This window comes from Leguminivora glycinivorella, chromosome Z (assembly GCF_023078275.1).
Source record: "Leguminivora glycinivorella isolate SPB_JAAS2020 chromosome Z, LegGlyc_1.1, whole genome shotgun sequence".
NCBI classification, from domain to species: Eukaryota; Metazoa; Arthropoda; class Insecta; order Lepidoptera; family Tortricidae; genus Leguminivora; species Leguminivora glycinivorella.
In genome coordinates, this window is record NC_062998.1 from 1,503,028 (window position 1) to 1,524,726 (window position 21,699).

Below are 21,699 nucleotides of genomic sequence, written 5' to 3' on the forward strand. Positions count from 1 at the left end.
TATACATACATATTACACACTTTTTATCTTTTTAACCCCCGACGCAAAAACGAAGGGGTGTTGTAAGTTTGACGTGTCTGTCTGTCTGTCCGTCTGTCTGTCTGTCTGTCTGATGTCTGTTTGTATGTCTGTCTGTGTGTGTGTCTGTCTGTGGCATCGTAGCTCCCGAATGGATGAACCCATTTTGATATAGTTTTTTTTTTCTGAAAGCTGAGTTAGTCGGGAGTGTTCTTAGCCATGTTTCATGAAAATCGGTCTACTATGACGCGGTCGGGGGTTTTTTCAAAATTTTAATTTTTTGGTTAGGTTATTATTTTTGTTCTATCACTACCTGTGAGTTCCTGTAATTGGCTCTTTGTTTTTTTATGTTTGTTGTGTTATCTGTGTAGCTGCTGGTACTCTTAAATAAATAATAAATATAATATATTATAGACAACAGATGACGCTGCAGCATGCGTTTGAAAATTATCTTACTTATTAGAATACCAACGTATTGTAAAATACGACCAAAAAGAGGGTTTAAATGTGGGCAAAGAGGATCGAGTATTACAGAGAGTTACTGTCAAAGAAAATGTGTAATAATCACAGTGCATAGACTGCCATCTCTCGACACAAGCTTAAAACTTTTGAACCTCAATTTTGACAATTTGGCCTATATTGTTAGCTTGGTATGTATTAAAATGTCAAATATTAATATTAGCGCCATCTAGTCGAGCGTTCCCCAAAGGTGTAACGCCGTCTAGGACACCGTACCTTTTTCTCTAGGGCTTTGAGGTACGTTTTTTTCTTAGACTTTATCCGTCTATACGGAGCTACATATGTCTTTGATGTGGGTGGGCTACTTCTAGTACAGCCACCGGCATAAAATCGCCGTTAATAGAAATTGTCAACAATGTAAACAAACTATTATATAAAATATCAATATTTTAGCACAATTTTATTATTTTAAAGGTTGAGGATCATAAAGTGATATGAATTGTTTAAATAACACATGGATTTAGCCAGTATATGATGAGTTAGAATGGAAATTAAAGACATTTTGACTACAAGGTTTGTTTACATTGTTCACAAATTCTATTGATGGCGACTTTAAATATGTGATGATTTCTATATACCTTGTCACATTAAGGTCTTGTTTGAAATGACATACGAAATTATCAAACGATTAAAAGCGACAAGGTACAGAAATCATCACTTATTTATGCCGGTGACTGTACGTTCTTCACTTTCCTCAGACACCCTATAGGTATAGGATATGCAGCAATATTAACTCCTAGCTTTTTCCCGCGGCTTCGCTCGCGTTAGAAAGAGACAAAAAGTAGCCTATGTCACTCTCCATCCCTTCAACTATCTTTACCTAAAAAATCACGTCAATTCGTCGCTCCGTTTTGCCGTGAAACACGGACAAACAAACAGACACACACACATTCCCATTTATAATATTAGTATGGATGAGAATACTCGCAAAATATAAAAAAAAAATAGGCTGTTTCATTTTGGATGTCTGTCATGACATTTTGAATGAGAGAATTTTTTTTTCACGTCTTCGGGTTGGCATTGCAGACATTGCTTTGTTATGATATAATCTATACCTAACTATGGGGTTTCAGTGGGTAGGTAATGGTGATACCGTGAGCTGTATAAGTGCATGGCGAATTTATCAATGAATTCATTCTTAAGAGCGTTATAACATTTCGGCGTCGGGCGAAATTAGGTATTTTACCCGCCGCGCGAGCCCAATATGCCGACCCTTTCTAGCACGTCTTATCACTCGCTCGCACTACAATAATGGGCAAAACAATCTTGATCCTTCCTATGGAATTTTCATAACAACCACAATCTACTATCTCGATATTTTAAACTTTTGATTTCTAATAAACATTACTTTGTACGAAAATACTAGAATATAGCGCAAAATAATATTAATTATGTTAAAATTTATTTAAAAATTTAAAGTAATAATTATAAACTATGACAAGATCTTTGACAAGAGGTGGTACTCAGGGTCTGATAATGGAGCCAGATGGTGGTCACCAGTACCGATGAACCATGGAACTAAACCAATTCGTATTTAGGCTCATTGGAATCGTCTCAATAAGATCTTTGACAAGAGGTGGTACTCAGGGTCTGATGATGGAGACAGATGGTGGTCACCAGTATCAATGAACCATGGAACTGAGCCACTTCGTGTGTAGGCTCGTTGGACTCGTCTCAACAAGACCTTTGACAAGAGGTGGTACTCAGGGTCTGATGATGGAGCCAGATGGTGGTCACCAGTACCAATGAACCATATGACTAAACCACCTCGTGTTTAGGCTCGTTGGGTTCGTCTCAATAAGACCTTTGACAAGAGGTGGTACTCAGGGTCTGATGATGGAGCCAGATGGTGGTCACCAGTACCAATGAACCATATGACTATACCACTTCGTGTTTATGCTCGTTGGGTTCGTCTCAACAAGACCTTTGATAAAAGGTGGTACTTAGGGTCTGATGATGGAGCCAGATTATGGTCACCAATACCAATGAACCATGTGACTAACCACTTCGTGTTTTTTAGGGTTCCGTAGTCAACTAGGAACCCTTATAGTTTCGCCATGTCTGTCTGTCCGTCCGTCCGTCCGTCCGTCCGCGGATAATCTCAGTAACTGTTAGCACTAGAAAGCTGAAATTTGGTACCAATATGTATATTAATCACGCCAACAAAGTGCAAAAATAAAAAATGGGAAAAAATGTTTTATTAGGGTACCCCCCCTACATGTAAAGTGGGGGCTGATATTTTTTTTCATTCCAACACCAACGTGTGATATATTGTTGGATAGGTATTAAAAAATGAATAAGGGTTTACTAAGATCGTTTTTTGATAATATTAATATTTTCGGAAATAATCGCTCCTAAAGGAAAAAAAAGTGCGTCCCCCCCCTCTAACTTTTGAACCATATGTTTAAAAAATATGAAAAAAATCACAAAAGTAGAACTTTATAAATAATTTCTAGGAAAATTGTTTTGAACTTGATAGGTTCAGTAGTTTTTGAGAAAAATACGGAAAACTACGGAACCCTACACTGAGCGTGGCCCGACACGCTCTTGGCCGGTTTTTTATGTTATTCACATATGCGAGTTGATTTTTTGGTGACCACCATCTGGCTCCATTATCAGACCCTGAGTACCACCTCTTGTCAAAGATCTTATTGAGACGATCCCATTGAGCCTATACATGAAGTGGTTTAGTCATATGGTTCATTGGTACTGGTGACCACCATCTGGCTCCATCATCAGACCCTGAGTACCACCTCCTGTCAAAGGTATTGTTGAGACGAACCCAATGACCCCAAACACGAAGTGGTATAGTCATATGGTTCATTGGTACTGGTGACCACCATCTGGCTCCATCATCAGACCCTGAGTACCACCTCTTGTCAAAGGTCTTATTGAGACGAACCCAACGAGCCTAAACACGAGGTGGTTTAGTCATATGGTTCATTGGTACTGGTGACCACCATCTGGCTCCATCATCAGACCCTGAGTACCACCTCTTGTCAAAGGTCTTGTTGAGACGAGTCCAACGAGCCTACACACGAAGTGGCTCAGTTCCATGGTTCATTGATACTGGTGACCACCATCTGTCTCCATCATCAGACCCTGAGTACCACCTCTTGTCAAAGATCTTATTGAGACGATTCCAATGAGCCTAAATACGAATTGGTTTAGTTCCATGGTTCATCGGTACTGGTGACCACCATCTGGCTCCATTATCAGACCCTGAGTACCACCTCTTGTCAAAGATCTTATTGAGACGATCCCATTGAGCCTATACACGAAGTGGTTTAGTCATATGGTTCATTGGTACTGGTGACCACCATCTGGCTCCATCATCAGACCCTGAGTACCACCTCCTGTCAAAGGTATTGTTGAGACGAACCCAATGACCCCAAACACGAAGTGGTATAGTCATATGGTTCATTGGTACTGGTGACCACCATCTGGCTCCATCATCAGACCCTGAGTACCACCTCTTGTCAAAGGTCTTGTTGAGACGAACCCAACGAGCCTAAACACGAGGTGGTTTACTTACATGGTTCACTGGTACTGGTGACCGCCTTCTGGCTCCATTATCAGATCCCGAGTACCATCTTGATGTGTCTTATCATCTTGACCGTATTGTAATTTTCACATATTTATCATCAGAACGTTGTAATATACTTTAACATTCAAACATAACAAAATATTACAAAAGCAAATATTTACGGATCTAGGATCAAATTCGTTGGTCGCTGTTTACACACACACAATGCGAGGATAGCCCGTGTATAAACAAGGTGTCCGACCCACACAACGATAAATATTCTCGACGTTCGCGATGAAAACTCGGAGAGCGAAGCGACATACGTCTGACCTCCACGAGCTCCGACGCGGCACTGAAATCGCAGGCGTCCGTCGCCGGTAAAATAGCGACAGGAAGGCTAGTTTTCAAAAAATTGGCAAAAAATCATTATAAAATATTATAACGACAACTGGATAACAGAAATTTAAGCAGATTGTGCAGATTATTTAAATACTAAAATAACTTCGATAACATGTAGATTTTCGGAGAAATGATCACTTGTTTCGATGTATTTTCAAGACATAATTGAGTTCGTTTTACTCTCAATTTCTCAATTTCAAAGGATTAAATGATAAATATTGTTTAATGGGCCTAAAGTACAAGATATTAGGAACTTAAATTTACCGCATTTATGAGAGTGAGCTTATCAAATTGTACATAATAAGAGCTCCGAAATCAGTGCTTCACGCGGTTTTTCCTAAACGAGCATCAGAAAAAAAATCATTACCAATTGAATAAGCTTTTTCTTTCATATGTTTTTTGTTTAACCTACGGTTAATAACATGTTCTAACTGCAACAATTACTTTTACTGTCTTTTAGTATGGGTAAAGTGTACAATTTTATCGTTGAATATTGCGAATTTTACAATATATCGCCATTTTTTGTCATAGCGCTCTTAATTTCTGCAATTTTTCTACATACAATTTCGCAGCTAACTGTACTCCCTGTAGGTAACAATATGCTACTTTTAATATGTATATTATTATACTATTCAATATATAAAAATAACGACCTTTTCTTATTCATTAGAGGATATAATAATATACAAGGAAAACAACAATTATTGAAAACCATTTTAATTCAAAATTTCTATGCCTATTTCTACAATTTTACAATGAGATCTACTTACATTTTTCAAAAACGCTACTTACAACTAAGATAATAACCTACGCTAGTGCAAAATCGACCTAAAGTTTTATTCTTATTATTATTTACACTTAATTGCAATAAAATCGGTTCATTAATTATTTAATAGGCATTGTCAAAATGTGCCTATGTTACGAAGATAAGTTTACTATTACCTATTACATAAACATTTTATATTGAAATAAAACTTAGCTCTTTCTTTTGGACTTACAATATTTTTGAAACCAAATTATACGAGTATGTTACCTGAGTACGTAGCCGAATGGCACAAACGCTCACGAAACAAAAAGATCGCTCTTGCGTATTGGCGCTACAGAGCCAGACTACCTTTCGCGGCGCTTCGTTTTCGTTTCTCGTCGCAGAAATGCCATTCGACTACGGCACCTGTACTATTCTTTCATTCAGATGATATATCGGTATATGATATATTCAAGTTATATTACTACTGAATTAATATAACTAATTACATTTATAATATACATATTTCAGGTACCTACTTGACTAGACTACAGAAAAAATTAAAATTATTTAAACAAAAATATGATATTGCACAGAAGGCTTGAAACTCTAATAAAGTCTGACCAGAAATTTAATATATGACTATCGTCAAAAGGGCGCTGTTATTCGAATATAAGTACTATAATGTACGTTTTAAAATTAAAATACTATAAAATGTCATTTTTATAACAAGTAATTCACGTCCTAGCTGTAAGGAGCAATGTGAGACGGTATGACCTTTACTAGACTAGAATGTTTTTCACTCATATGACAACGTTGTTTTCCGTGTGTCCATTTTGACCCATGTTCTTGTTTAACCCACCTCACTTTACAGTCAAACTAAAGACTATCATAACTTTTTGACGTGTTAGAATATGTTACTCGATATCTTAAACGTCATAACTGTGTATGGAGAAATTAAACAGCACCACCAAATTGTTACTTGAACCGAGAATTACATAGATTTTTGCGACTTTTATGCTTTCGAGCAACGTATTCTAACAGACTGGCCACGACATTGGTCTAAGGCGACCAGTGGCAACGGCAAGCGATAAGTCACAAAACAACAACCCAGAGACGCGTAAGGCATGCTACGACCCTCGCGCGAGTTTTACGGGCTTATTTTGCTTGCGGTACCCCTATATAATATTATATATAGGGGGTATCTCAAGGCGCGGCAGGTGAAATGTGACGATTTCTAATATTACAAAGGGCTCGTCTAAATCAAATAATTCAAGTCATGAATCATAAAAACCGAAGTTTGACGCATATGAGAGCCGAAAGCTGCCGGAATCACCCGATCGGACCCCTGGCTCATGTTAGAAGTCCGTTCACATGTGACAGTGCATGTAGGCAGGGTAGGACGGGAGGAGTGCGCACGCGAGAGGCAGCGATCGGACGTCCCTCTCGCCCCCGCCGGCGGCTTGGGCACGGAGCTGTTCCAGGCGCAGCTGGTTCTGACGCTTCCATTTTGTTCTGGAAGGGGAATGGTGGTTTGAGTTTGTGGTCTTGTTGTGTGGGTTAGGGAAATATACCTAGCAGTAGAGACGAAGGCGCCGACACACAGTTTTAGCAAAATAATGGGTGTCGGTTGAACACAAACAAGACAGACGCGAAAGACTTGAGGTTTCCCCAAACCTAGCTCTAGCCAAGCAAAAATCGCTCGTGAGTGTGAAGACGCTTACGCGTCGGAAAGCCGAACGCATGCGTATACGCATGTTCAATTTAAGTAAACTAGCAAGCGATTGGGAATGGTCCAGTACTTTTGCGTCTTTCACTTCAGATATCCAAGCTCTGCGTGAGATAGAAGTCAGAAAAACAAAGGATTAACTCACCGTCCAGGTTTTCAACTACATCTTGCTTCGACTGAGCGTGTCAGGAATATCACCACGATCAGCTACGGCTCAGATACTTCATTTTAAGGTACCCAAGCGCGAAGAAAGAAAAGACAGGTTTATTAAAGGTTGACTCACCGTCGGTTCTGGTTTTAACCTGTGTCTCGCTGAGACTGAGCGCGTCAGTAACATCCCCGCGGTCAGCTACGCTCAGATACTTCTGACAGCGGAACATTCGCTCGAGATAGGCGAGCTGGGCGTGAGTGAAAGATCCGAACGTTCACGAAAGAGAAGACAGGTAGACAACAGACTTACCGTCTGTTCTGATACCATGTTTTAACCTGTGTCTCGTTTAGACTGAGAGCGTTAGCAACATCCCCGCGGTCAGCTACGCTCAGATACTTCTGACAGCGGAACTTTCGCTAGAGCTACGCGAACTGGGCATGAAAAAGAATGCAGCCAAGGATATACTCACCGTCTGTTCTGATATCAGGTTTTTACTTGCGTCTCGCTCAAACTGAGCAAACAGCAACGTGTCCACGGTCAGCGACGCTGAGGTACTTTTACAGCGGAATTTTCGCTCAAAACAAAGAGGCTTTACGCGAGACGGAAGACAGCTAGACAAAGATTGACGTGCCTTCGGTTCTGATACCAGGTTTTAACCTGTCTCGCTTAGACTGAGCGCGTGAGCAACATCCCTGTGGTCAGCTACGCTCAGATACTATACTTCTGACAGCGGAACTTTCGCTAGAGCTACGCAAACTGGGCATGAAAAAGAATGCAGCCAAGGATATACTCACCGTCTGTTCTGATACCAAGTCTTCACTTGCGTCTCGCTTAGACTGAGCGCGTCAGCAACATCTCCACGGTCAGCGACGCTGAGGTACTTCTGACAGCGGAACTTTCGCTCAAGATAGGCGAGCTGGGCGTGCGTGAAGGCGGTGCGACGGCGCCGGGGCTTGCGGGAGGAGCTTGCCCGGGGCTGCCGGTCTAAGAGAAACGAGATGAATATTAGTATTAAGTATCTGCTTTGCTTTCAACCGTATATCTAACTAGAGGCCTATTTCATAACAATTTACAACTCATATTACAAGCGGTAGTCACCATCCATTTCCAACAAGAAAGAGAGTTCCACTTGTGATACAAGGTGTAAAATTGCTTATGCAACAGGCTCCAGGCTGGCAATTCATTTACCATTGAAAATTTCCAAGTACTTAGACGAATACGAGGTCAGATGGCAAAACGCCTCCCAATAAAGAATGCAGATCAAAGTAAGAAAAGAGCAAACCGGGTCAACAGAATCTGTGCGGACTCTTGTGTGCGTAGCCGAATGCACAAACGCTCACGATAATATCTCTTTCGTATAGCTATCTGTCTCTATCGCTCTTGCGTATTGCCGTGACAAAGACTACATTTCTCCGGCGTTTCGGTGGCGTTTCGCGTCGCAGAAATGCCATTTGGCTACGGGGCCTGGACACAGAGAAGGATCCAAGAAATTTGGCGCTGCATTGTGTGGACCCTGAGCCAATGGAGAAAGAAACTAAGTATGTATGGCTCTCACCTACTGACTCCTGGGTTTCCCTCTGAGACCCACCAGATATGGCGGACGCTAAGCCATCCAACAGTTGGCTCTGAAAGGAGCCCTTAAACAAGTTCAGGAACCAGCCTTATTATGCGGTCTCCTACAAGCCTGTTATGAGTGCCATATAAACTGCTCACCTGCTGACTCCTGGGTTTCCCTCTGAGACCCACCAGCCATGACTGACGCGAAGCCAGCCAACAGTTGGCTCTGGAAGGAACTCTTCGACAAGTCCATGGATCTTCCGTAGATGCTGTCTGATATCACGAAGTTTTCGTCCTCTTTACCCGCTTCAGGCCTGATAAAGACAAACAGAGTTAATTTCCTCAATTCTGAAGAATTCATACCCGGTGAAATTATCACAGATTCACAGACGCTTAATGATGAACGTTATTATAGACGGTCAACCAAATCTTGGCACTAAAAAAGGTGCGAAATTCAAATTGTCTATGACTATTTTAAATGAAAATGAAATGAAAATGAAAATGAAATATTTATTTTTCAAGTAGGCATATTACAATGCGCATATGAACGTCAAATAAAGCTACGCCGGCTCTAACCCTACGCCTCAGCCTCGAGAAGATTTCAGTCCCCCCTCAGTTGGGAGGGGGGTATCCACTATGGGACCGGCAAGAAACTCGGCGGGCAACTTCTTTTCAAAACATTACATCTTATAATTAACATGCATTAAATAACAACATACAATTTAACAGCAAAAGTATTCATCAAAGAATATGAACAGACTAGGTACTCTATGGAAATCAATTTCAATAAATTATATTATTGCTTAATAATACGTCGTTCTTCTTCAGAGAAAACATATCAAATTGTCATAGAAGAAAAAGATAATATGAATCTCAATATCATTAAATATGTAATTTACCTACACAACATAAAATATAAAATATTTGATGTGCTTTCTTATCTGAACTGTGTCCTCTATACATAATACAATTATTTTAATTGCTATTCGTTTTTTGTAGTTTCTGGTTCGGGCCATGCATGTTTGTCTGTCAAATAGTCCTCGACTCTGTAATAAGCCTTTAACATCAATGATTTTTTTAAGTAGTTCTTAAGAGCTGGGAGGGGTAATCTCAAAGCAGTGTCAGGTAACTTATTATAAAAATGAATGCATTGCCCAACAAATGACTTCTGTACTTTACGGACACGAAACTTCTTTATGGCAAGCTTATTTTTGTTTCTAGTGTTATAATTATGGATATCAGAATTCTTAGTGAAACAGTCTAAATTCTTAACAACATAAATTATACTATCATAAATGTATTGGGAAGCTACAGTTAAGATATTAATTTCTTTGAAGAGTTCTCTTACTGATTCACGTGTTCCTAAGTTGTAAATAGAACGAATGGCTCTCTTTTGTAATACAAAGATAGTCTGTATGTCAGCTGCTTTGCCCCAAACCAGAATACCGTATGACATTACACTGTGAAAATAACTATGATATACTAGGCGAGCTGTCTCAACATTAGTCAGTTGCCTGATTCTCCTAACGGCGTATGCGGCTGAACTTAATTTGCTTGCTAGTTTCTTTATATGAGGACTCCATTGTAGATTTTTGTCCAATGTTAAACCAAGAAACAGTGTTGTATCTACCATCTCTAAGCATTCATCATTCAAAAGTATTTTTGTATCGATTGGTTTAACATTCGGCAGAGAAAATCGAATACATTTGGTTTTCTTAGAATTAAGAAGTAAATTGTTGACAGTAAACCACTGCAGTACATCAGCTAACGTGCTATTAATTACATTGTAATCCGTAGATTTTCGGTCAACATTAAAAAGCAGTGATGTATCATCAGCAAAAAGTACTATTTCACAAAAGTTTTTCACTATACATGGCAAATCATTTATATAAACCAAAAACAGGAATGGACCTAAAATTGAGCCTTGTGGCACTCCTAATTGGACTACAGTCCCGCTAGAGCGAGTTTTGTTAACAACTACTGTTTGTGTTCTATTGCTAAGGTAAGAAGACATAAAGTTTAGGGCATTTATAGACAAACCATAGTGTTCTAATTTCAAAATGAGCGTTCCATGATCCACACAATCAAAGGCTTTTGAAAGATCACAAAATATGCCAATTGCATTACAAGAATTTTCCCAAAAATTATATATATGTTTAATGAGTACCGAAGCAGCATCGGTCGTGGAACGGCCCCTTGTGAAACCGAACTGTTTGCTTGTAAGTAATCTATGTCTGTTGAAGTGTCCCAGTAGATCATTTAACATTAGCTTCTCAAAGACTTTACTTAGTACAGGAAGTATTGATATGGGACGGAAATTGGTTATATCACTCGAATCACCCGATTTAAAAAGCGGTATGACTTTGCTACATTTCATAAGATCTGGAAAGGTGCCTTGTGAAATTGAAATATTATATATTACGGCCAAGTAAGGTGCTATTATATCTATGACATGACTAATTACTTTAACTGATGTTCCCCATAAGTCTTCCGTTTTCTTTAAATTGAGTGACTTGAATGTTTTAACAATATTTACAGAGTCTACTTGACTAAATTCAAATGAATTATTACATTTCTTAACATTAGCACAAAGTAATGAATGGACTTGAGCCGCAGAAGAATGTAAACATTTTGTGGTGTTAACGGCTATATTTGAGAAATAATCTTCGAATGCCGAGGCAACATCGCTGTTCGACACTATTTGTTGATTATCTGATACAATGTTGACTTGACAATCGCGTGATTTACATTTACCAGCTTCTTTATTTATAATACTCCAAGTTGTTTTCACTTTGTTGTCCGACACTTTCAATTTAGAACTAATAAAGTTTTTCTTGGCAGTTAAACACACTTTCTTGAAGATTCTTGAGTAGTTTCTTACATAGTCCAGGAATTCTGAATTCTTGTTCAGCTCTCTCTCACCATAAAGTTCATAAAGTCTTTTTCTACTTTTGTGAATACCTACAGTAGCCCATTCACTAAACTTTGTTTTAACTTTTGACCCACTAATAGATTTCACTTTGAAATTGTTATTAAATTGATTAAGAATTACATTGAAAACATCTTGATACAAATGATTACAGTCATAATGCGAAAATGGTATTATAGACAAACTATGTAGAATTTCATTTTTGAATGATTCCAAGCGAGATCCAGTAATGGGTCTATATGTTATTGTTTGTGGAGTATCATGAATAACGTTTAAGAAAGCTGCCCTTTGGCCGCTGTGATCGGAATGAAAACAGTTAAATAATTTCTTATCTATACATTCACAGTTACAAAAAATATTATCTAGGCATGTTGCACTAGTCACACCTACCCGGGTAGGTTCAAGAAATAAATTAAATAAATTAAATGATTTAAACAAACAGAACATTTTAACAGTATTACTAGATGACTCGAGCAAGTTAACATTAAAATCTCCACATACAATAACATGTTTTTGGCCCTTGCATACTAAATTCAGAACATTTTCCATTGTAGATTCAAATATGCTGAAGTCAGCTGATGGTGGTCTATAAACACATACAATAATATATCTGTCTAATTCAACACATGAAATTTCTATAGTTCTTTCTATGGAATATTTTACAACATCTTTGCGCTCTTTACACTTCATACAATTTTTAACAATAATAAGGGAGCCACCATGAGCAGCAGATTTTCTGGCAAAAAAACTAGCTAATTTAAAATTAACATAATCAAATATCAACTGTTCTTGTTTCAACCAATGTTCAGTAATACACATAACTTCAACATTATTACTATCTAAAAATAATCCTACTTCTAATTCTTTGCTGGAAAAACCCTGAATATTCTGGTGAACAACGTTCATATTCAGGTGTTTTTCCGCTGTCTTACAATCTAGTTTAAATGAGGCATGGGGTCCTTGGCTTTGTCAGCTGACTGAGACTTATATATAACACTATTACATCTATTTGGCTCAATATTGAAGGCCAATAACTCCACTAAATATACAAATAATTTCTTTGGCAAAAATACCTTCCGTGGAGCTAGCATGAAGCGCTCAATGAATTTATTTAAGTCAAAGAAATGGTACTTTTTATTAACAGCTATGGCATGGTACATTAAAGAATTATAGTAAGCTATCTTACAATTATAGTCATATGATACATTTTCTGCATAAGGTAGTGCACATAATATAATTTTCCCCACACCAGATTTTTCAATAACATTTAGTGTGGACATCAATTTATCTATGCTAAGCTTATCTACATTAAGACTATTTCCTAATAAAATTACTAATGTAGTACTGCTATCATAACATCCCTTTGAAATAAGGTCACATAAATGAGACAAAGTAATGTTTTGATAACAGTAATTTGTCACTTGTTGCTCTAACTGGTAGCTTAATAATGGGCCCATTCCTAACCCAATCTGATCTGAAAAAACAACAGTCTTACTGACTGCTCTAGGGGGCTGTTTAACTACTGCCGCATGCCTAGTTGTGTCGTGGGCCACATCGGCTTGAATAATCTTTGCTGGTGGCATTTGGCCACAATTACAATGTTTTCCATTTAATAATGCCTTACACCGCTCCTCCAAATCTCTATTTTCTAGCAGCAATTTATTAAAAGCCTGTATGTGCTCCTCAACTTGTTTTTTAGTAGTCTCATACATGGTGGATACTGCCAAAAGCTCATCATTCAGCCTGTTAATGTCGGCATTTAATTTCAGAAAATTTGATTCCTTTACTTCCAGCTCTGAATGACAGTCTTGAACCCTATTTTTCATAACTGTTAATGTATGTTTTAATTTACTATATTTTTTAATACATGCCTGGCCTTTGATCAGCTTTTGGGTTCTCCTAATATACCTATTAATCCTATTAATCTATTAATATTTAATTTTTAACCCTCGACGCAAAAACGACGGGGTGTTATAAGTTGTGTGTGTGTGTGTGTGCTGTCTGTCTGTGGCATCGTAGCTCCCGAACGGATGAACCGATTTAGATTTCGTTTTTTTTTTTGTTTGAATAGTTAGTCGGGAGCGTAATGTTCTTAGCCATGTTTCACGAAAATCGATCCACTATGTCGGAGGTTTTTTCAAAATTTTTATTTTGTGGTTAGGTTAGTTAAGTGCGATAATTCCGTCAACGTCAAGGTTTATCAAGGCGTTTTATGCACTCTGCATGACTACATTTTTCAAATTCGCCACCTTTTTTTGGTGCCAAAATTTGGTATGTTTAAAATCAAATTAGATTACGTCACTACTTTGAAAAAAATCTCGTATCTCACGCTGCTCCTCAAAGTTAAAATGCAGTAAGTCTATATGCATTCCATACATACTTACTACAATTTTCTTTTCATTGACAGACGAAGATACAAGTTTTTTTTTAAAGTAGTGACGATATGTAACTAAAAAAACTGTACCCACCTGTACATATGAAACAGATCGCCATTATACAACTTCAAACCCTCGCTCCTCTCAAACTCCTCCTTGAAATACTCCGCCCTGTTGAAATCGACGGGCGAGGACCTCGCCGTTTCGGCCTTGTCCTTGTCGTACTTGGAGGAGGCGTCGCTGCGGTTGTCGCCGACGGATATGTCGTCGTCGTTTTCGGACGCTTGGCTAGCGTCCGGGTCCTCTGTGGCGCCATCTAAGGAATAAATATTGAGCTAATTTAATGGTTAATTATCCTGTCGGGCTATGATGTATTAGTAGGAGGTAGGGTATAGCGAATGATATTCCGCTTTGTGTGGTACCTAGGGCACAGCACAGCGGATATCATCTCGCTCGAATCTAGAGCAGAGCCCAACTGGGGAAGTACCTCCGCCTTACAGAAGACCGCAGCCAAATAGCACTAGACCCTACTCATAGTGCTGCCAGAGCTCAACGAGGGTGCGGTGTGCTGATGACGGGAGGACATACGGAACTAACTTGTTCCGTTTATTAGTCGTCGGCAACCCGAACCCTCCTTATTAGGCTACTTAGAACTTGTACACTCCTTTTTGCTGTGTACTTAAGCCATGTACAAGTTTCTAATGGGGTGGCAACGCGCATGTGACACTGTTTGAGTTGCAGGCGTCCATAGGTTACGGTGACGGCTTTACATCAGGCGGGCCGTATGCTTGTTTGCCACCGACGTAGTATTAAAAAAAATAAAAAAAAGATGGACGGCTGTCTATCATTTGTCACCATGTCTGTCACGTTCTAACAAGTATGTATGTGCGAAAGTGACGCATGATATGGCAAGTGACAAAAACACAATCATACTCGTAATAGACGAACGCGACCACTGAACATTACTGGATGTGAGTTATTTCATCCTCTTTGCGTTATCCCGGCATTTGCCACGGCTTATAGGAGCCTGGGGTCCGCTTTGACAACTAATCCCAAGATTTGGCGAAGGCACTAGTTTTTACGAAAGCGACTGCCATCTGACCTTCCAATCTGAAAGGGTAAACTAGACATTATTGGAATTAGTCCGGTTTCCTCACGATGTTTTCCTTCACCGAAAAGCGACTGGCAAATATCAAAAGACATTTCGCACATAAGTTCCGAAAAACTCATTGGTGCGAGCCGGGATTCGAACCCGCGACCTCCGGAATGAAAGTCACACGCACTTACCGCTAGACTACCTGGATGTGAGTTATTTATAGTTAGTAAAGTTATCAACCTACCTATACATATTACTATTACTTAATTAATTTTACATGAGTTAACCGATTTTACATGTTTAATATGTCAGTGTCTCACTGTAGTTTTATTATTAAAAGTAACTGTACCTTTACACAGGAGTTATCCTTATTGTTGAACGAATTTTAATAAAAATTGTAACAAAACACTTTTTCAAAAATTAAAAAAACCTAAAATAAAGATTCCAAATACGGATAAAAGGAATGTTAAACCGCATCAATGGCAGAAATCCAAAACCGTTCTCAACCCTCATTACTTACGTAAACTCAAACGTACCCGCCCTCATTCACCGTGTTTATAACAGCGCCATCTAGCTCAAAAGCGCGGTACCAACAACAAAGGACCGACACTCGAGCACAAAGGCGGGAATTTAAAAAAGGAACGACCATAGACACGGTTCTCTAATTAAGCCCGCGGGCGCCCTGAATGGTGTTTTACTCGCATCTTGTATAGCGTCTTTTAATTTGTGGAAAAGTGTAGCACAGCCTGTGTGAGTAATGGTCTTTATAAAATCTTTTATGAGCTTTAGACAAGGATAGCATTCGTTTGCGGGACATCGCACTTCATGCGATGGAAAGAGACGAGGCGAAACACTCTGTTTCCTTCTAGTGAGAAACGAAGATAAAGCTTTGGTAAGGGGAACCAAAAAGTACTTAATTTGTGGCGTAAGTACAGTAAAAAAGTCAGTCGACCAAATTAATGGAGGAGGGATTAAATTTCTACATGACTGAGTTTATTTACATGGTAGGAACATTGCCATGCGATTTTATTTTTAATGATAAGGATGTATCAATTGACCTAATGCCTTGTAAATTATGAAGTAAATTCCAAATAAAAACGTGAGTCTCTATTACTTAAAATTATTTAATTGGTAACAATAGTTGTATCGATACAATCAAATGAAAATTACAAGATCAATAGTGACAAATATATCCAACGTAACTTTTTTATAATCTTAATTGGCGCCAACGCCAACTCACTTTTTAATTAAAAAGGTGTCTAACCTTTTTAATTCTTGTTGTCAATGAAATTGCCTAAACTCGTAATAAAGTAAAAACAGCTAAAATAGCATCATTAACAATATTATAAATATGCTTAAATTAATATAAATCTAATTTATTGAATTAATTAAACATTTGCAATAGTATCTTATTTTTTTTAAAAGCAACACTTACAACAATGGCATAGACTAGACTTTGATATCTTCTGCTAATAACATTGATCTCTATTGTTAAGACATTAAGGTTGTTTTCACAATGACTCAAAATAATTATGAATAACATACGTTTTTACAGATAAATAATGCAAGATCTATACTCCCAGAACATAAATTCCACCAAATCTTAACATGTTATTTTCATGAATCTTACAATTACTTGTTGGTCTTGAGTCAGGCCTCCTGACTTTAATGACAAATATATGACACAATTACCGAAGGCTTGTGGCGCCCTCTACCATCCCTGAGGTTAAACAGTATGGTTCGGCTTACTGGAAAATCTTTATTAGGTGTAGGTAGTAATTTAGTTAATAAAGATTCACAACCATCAACCATCACAATTTCGCGAGCGTATTATCCATACTTCCATACTTAATATTATAAATGGGGAAGTGTGTGTCTGTTTGTTTGTCCGTCTTTCACGGCAAAACGGAGCGACGAATTGACGTGATTTTTTAAGTGGAGATAGTTGAAGGGATGGAGAGTGACATAGGTTACATTTTGTCTCTTTCTATCGCGAGCGAAGCCGCGGGCAAAAGTTAGTTTATTATATTTATTTAATTATTGTCATTAATTAAATGGGTTTAAAAAGTGTACATAGGTTCTTAAGTACGATATTAAGTGTTTGCAAAGTCTTTATGAAATGAAAAGAGTTGTGAGGTGCAACGGACGCACGGCCGGTCTCCATCCTTACTTGGTGGATATTCCACGAATCCGCACGAAGCGCTTTGCTTCTTCTTTTCTTATGCGCACTGCCAAGGAGTGGAATTCCTTGCCGTCGGCTATATTTCCGAGCTCATAAATAACCCGGCAACCTTCAAATCAAGAGTGAACAGGCATCTTCTGGGCGAGCTCACTCCATCGTAGACCACGTCTTTGCCTTTGGCTAGTCTGTGGCCAAGAGTAAGCCCATTTATAATAATAATAAAAAACCGGTCAAGTGCGAGTCGGACTCGCCCACCGAGGGTTCCGTACAAACTTTCAAACTCTCCAGTTAAAATAATCTCATGTTTTCACATAACTCTAACAACTTGACTAGAAGACAAAAGTATAGGTACTAATGAGTATTATTGTGTATAGCGCCATCTCTCGGTGAATTCGCTAACTAATTTGCGCGACCATAGTATGTTGGTTTTTCAGGGATTATTCTTTATAATGTTAACCGATTTAAACAATTTTTACTTTACTGGAAAGAAGATGATTTAGGTAACATCTCGTATTAATTTGAAGTACTATATACATCCGCAAAGGTGGGTAAATTAAAAGTAAATATCTGAAAAGTTTTTGTGAATGAAAAAAAAAAAGTTTTCAAGATACAAATACGATTATATTTTTCCTGTAATCTAAATATATAAAAGAAGAAGCTGACTGACTGACTGACTGACTGACTGACTGACTGACTGACTGACATATCAACGCACAGCCGAAACTGCTGGTCCTAGAGATTTCAAATTTGGCACGTAGGTTCCTTATTAAGTGTAGAGGAGCACTAAGAAAGGATTTTTCAAAATTCACCTCCTAAGGGGGTCAAATGGGGGTTCAAAGTTTGTATGGGGAAACAAGATTAGTTTGACTATTTTATTCGAAACTTCACAGGAAGATTCCTTAAGACATATGACTGAATACGTGTTTCAGGTTTTTTGAAAATTTAACCCCTAAAAGGGTGAAAAGGGGGTGATAAAGTCAAAAAATCAATATGGGTATCGTTTTTATGGTTTATCGGGTCGCTGATCACGATAAATACAACGTTTTTAAAATCTAACGAGGCGGAAGTGAAATAGCTTCTCCCCTGTTGTGGTGCAATGGGGTTTAAATATCAAAAAAATATATAAAAGAAGATATTGACTGACTGACTGACATATCAACACACAGCCGAAACCGCTGGTCCTAGAGATTTCAAATTTGCCACGTAGGTTCCTTATATGGTTTAGAGGAGCACTAAGAAAGGATTTTCCAAAATTCACCTCCTAAGAGGGTCAAATGGGGGTTCAAAGTTTGTATGGGGAAACAAGATTAGTTTGACTATTTTATTCGAAACTTCACAGGAAGATTCCTTAAGACATATGACTGAATACGTGTTTCAGGATTTTTGAAAATTTAACCCCTAAAAGGGTGAAAAGGGGGTGATAAAGTCAAAAAATCAATATGGGTATCGTTTTTATGGTTTATCGGGTCGCTGATCACGATAAATACAACGTTTTTAAAATCTAACGAGGCGGAAGTGAAATAACTTCTCCCCTGTTGACCCTGTTGTGGTGCAATGGGGTTTAAATATATAAAAGAAGATATTGACTGACTGATTGATATATCAACACACAGCCGAAACCGCTGCTCCTAGAGATTTCAAATTTGGCACATAGGTTCCTTATATGGCGTAGAGGAGCACTAAGAAAGGATTTTTCAAAATTCTCCTCTTAAAAGGGTGAAATGGGGGTTCAAAGTTTGTATGGGGAAACAAGATTAGTTTGACTATTTTATTCGAAACTTCACAGGAGGATTCCTAAAGACATATTATGACTAAATACATGTTTCAGGTTTTTTGAAAATTTGACCCCTAAAGGGGTGCAAGGGGGGTAAAGTCAAAAACACAATATGGGTATCGTTTTTATGGTTTATCGGGTCGCTGATCACGATAAATACAACGATTTTAAAATCTAATGAGGTGGAAAAGAAATTTTCTCCCCTGTTGTTGTGCAATGGGGTTAAAATATCCAAAATAGCCATAAGTATAGCTTTAGTTTTTATCTTTACTTCTGGTTCAAGAGATTTCAAATTGACACGGAAGTTCCTTAGAGGAGCACTAAGAAAGGATTTTCAAAGTTCACCTCCTAGCATGATAATTTGACAGGGGCAAGGACAGGGACAGGGCCAGGGACAGGGACAGGGACAGGGACAGGGACAGGGACAGGGACAGGGACAGGGACAGGGACAGGGACAGGGACAGGGACAGGGACAGGGACAGGGACAGGGACAGGGACAGGGACAGGGACAGGGACAGGGACAGGGACAGGGACAGGGACAGGGACAGGGACAGGGACAGGGACAGGGACAGGGACAGGGACAGGGACAGGGACAGGGACAGGGACAGGGACAGGGACAGGGACAGGGACAGGGACAGGGACAGGGACAGGGACAGGGACAGGGACAGGGACAGGGACAGGGACAGGGACAGGGACAGGGACAGGGACAGGGACAGGGACAGGGACAGGGACAGGGACAGGGACAGGGACAGGGACAGGGATTGGGATTGGGGTAGGGATTGGGATTGGGATTGGGATTGGGATTGGGATTGGGATTGGGATTGGGATTGGGATATGGATAGGGATAGGGATAGGGGTAGGGGTAGGGGTAGGGGTAGTGGTAGGGGTAGGGGTGGGGGTGGGGGTAGGGGTGGTAATAGGGATAGGGATAGGGATCGGGATAGGGATAGGGATAGGGACAGGGACAGGGACAGGGACAGGGACAGGGATAGGGATAGGGATAGGGATAGAGATAGGGATAGGGATAGGGATAGGGATAGGGATAGGGATAGGGATAGGGATAGGGATAGGGATAGGGATAGGGATAGGGATAGGGATAGGGATAGGGATAGGGATAGGGATAGGGATAGGGATAGGGATAGGGATAGGGATAGGGATAGGGATAGGGATAGGGATAGGGATAGGGATAGGGATAGGGATAGGGACAGGGACAGGGACAGGGACAGGGACAGGGACAGGGATAGGGATAGGGATAGGGATAGGGATAGGGATAGGGATAGGGATAGGGATAGGGATAGGGATAGGGATAGGGATAGGGATAGGGATAGGGATAGGGATAGGGATAGGGATAGGGATAGGGATAGGGATAGGGATAGGGATAGGGATAGGGATAGGGATAGGGATAGGGATTTTATTTTACTTTTATTACGCGGGCGAAGCCGCGGGTAAAAGCTAGTATTTAGCATAAAATCAATGTTTCCTAAAATTTTCATAATTTTTCTTTGGTAAACTTCGAAGATAAGGGGGGGGAACGGTATTTTTTTTTACATTATCCGTCAAAATTCTTTTTTTTTTCCACAACAAAAAAATTATAAAAAATAGTTTATTTACGTTCAATTTAAGCTCTTTCTAACGATACCCCACTTGACCTAGTAACTTGTAATTTACAGTTTGCCCCCTTTTCATTTTGGCCATTTTCTACAATTAAAATTAATAAATTTAAAAAAATTATACGTTCTATTTGTAGAGGTTCACAATGTTCACAAATATTCCAAATTTCAAGTTGATAGCACTAGTAGTTCTCGAGATATTTAGGAATGTGACAGACGGACAGACAGACGGACAGAGTCGCACCATAAGGGTTCCTGTTGTACCTTTTTGGTACGGAACCCTAAAAAAACAAAGGAACCAATACATTCGAAGACACCTCTCAGTGTTACGGCGTTTTCATATTATCCGATCCGACATTATCGAAAATTGTGCCTTTAATGTATAGGATATTGAATGTGATAACAAAAAATAAAACCGCCTTCGAAAAAAGCGTGTTACAAAACACGGAGAAACTAAAAAGCCAAAAATAATAAACCTTCGAATTCAGATTTCTTATCGGATTGCAATAATCTAAACATCCAAATTATAAATAAATCAATTATTTTTGTAGTCGGTACCAGACCTGTTCGTCGCCTTTCTATTTCCTGTTTGCCCCACCCAACCATACGCAGGCTGGCCCCGACTCCAAAAATAATTGATTTATTTATAATTTGGATGTTTAGATTATTGCAATCCGATAAGTAATCTGAATTCGAAGGTTTATTATTTTTGGCTTTTTAGTTTCTCCGTGTTTTGTAACACGCTTTTTGTTAGATTTAAATGTAATGTGTATTTTTATAATATTACTATTTGCATGTTACCTATTATGTTACTGGCTTACAGCAAGCATGTCTATGCTTCATAGTATTTGAATTTTATATTTCGCCTGTTCTTATTTTTGTCTGCATGACAATACCATGTCACTTGATTTATTTGTTTACTGTAGGATGCACGTGCATCCTAGATAAATTTAATATATTTTAATTATACCTAAACAGTCTCGTGTTATTTAACCATTGCGTACTCAGAAAGCTGCGTTACAATGGTTATGGGCCCAGAGAGCCCTAGGTATATTTAAAATTGAAGTCGAGTCAGTTTTAGGTCAACGT

The 21,699-nt window shown here is 38.9% G+C and overlaps 1 protein-coding gene across 1 annotated transcript in view; it reads right to left on the minus strand.

Moving 5' to 3' along the window:
- Positions 1 to 5,545: 5,545 nt before the first annotated feature.
- LOC125241608 (NK1 transcription factor-related protein 1) overlaps positions 5,546 to 21,699 on the minus strand; it is a 38,979-nt gene continuing 22,825 nt past the window's right edge. The window contains exons 2-5 of the mRNA XM_048150169.1: positions 14,042 to 14,264; positions 8,801 to 8,958; positions 7,882 to 8,071; positions 5,546 to 6,722 (exon numbers count right to left, since the gene is read on the minus strand). Coding sequence (XP_048006126.1) covers positions 6,578 to 6,722; positions 7,882 to 8,071; positions 8,801 to 8,958; positions 14,042 to 14,264 — 716 coding nt within the window. The 3' untranslated portion in view covers positions 5,546 to 6,577. The remainder of the gene's footprint in view (positions 6,723 to 7,881; positions 8,072 to 8,800; positions 8,959 to 14,041; positions 14,265 to 21,699) is intronic.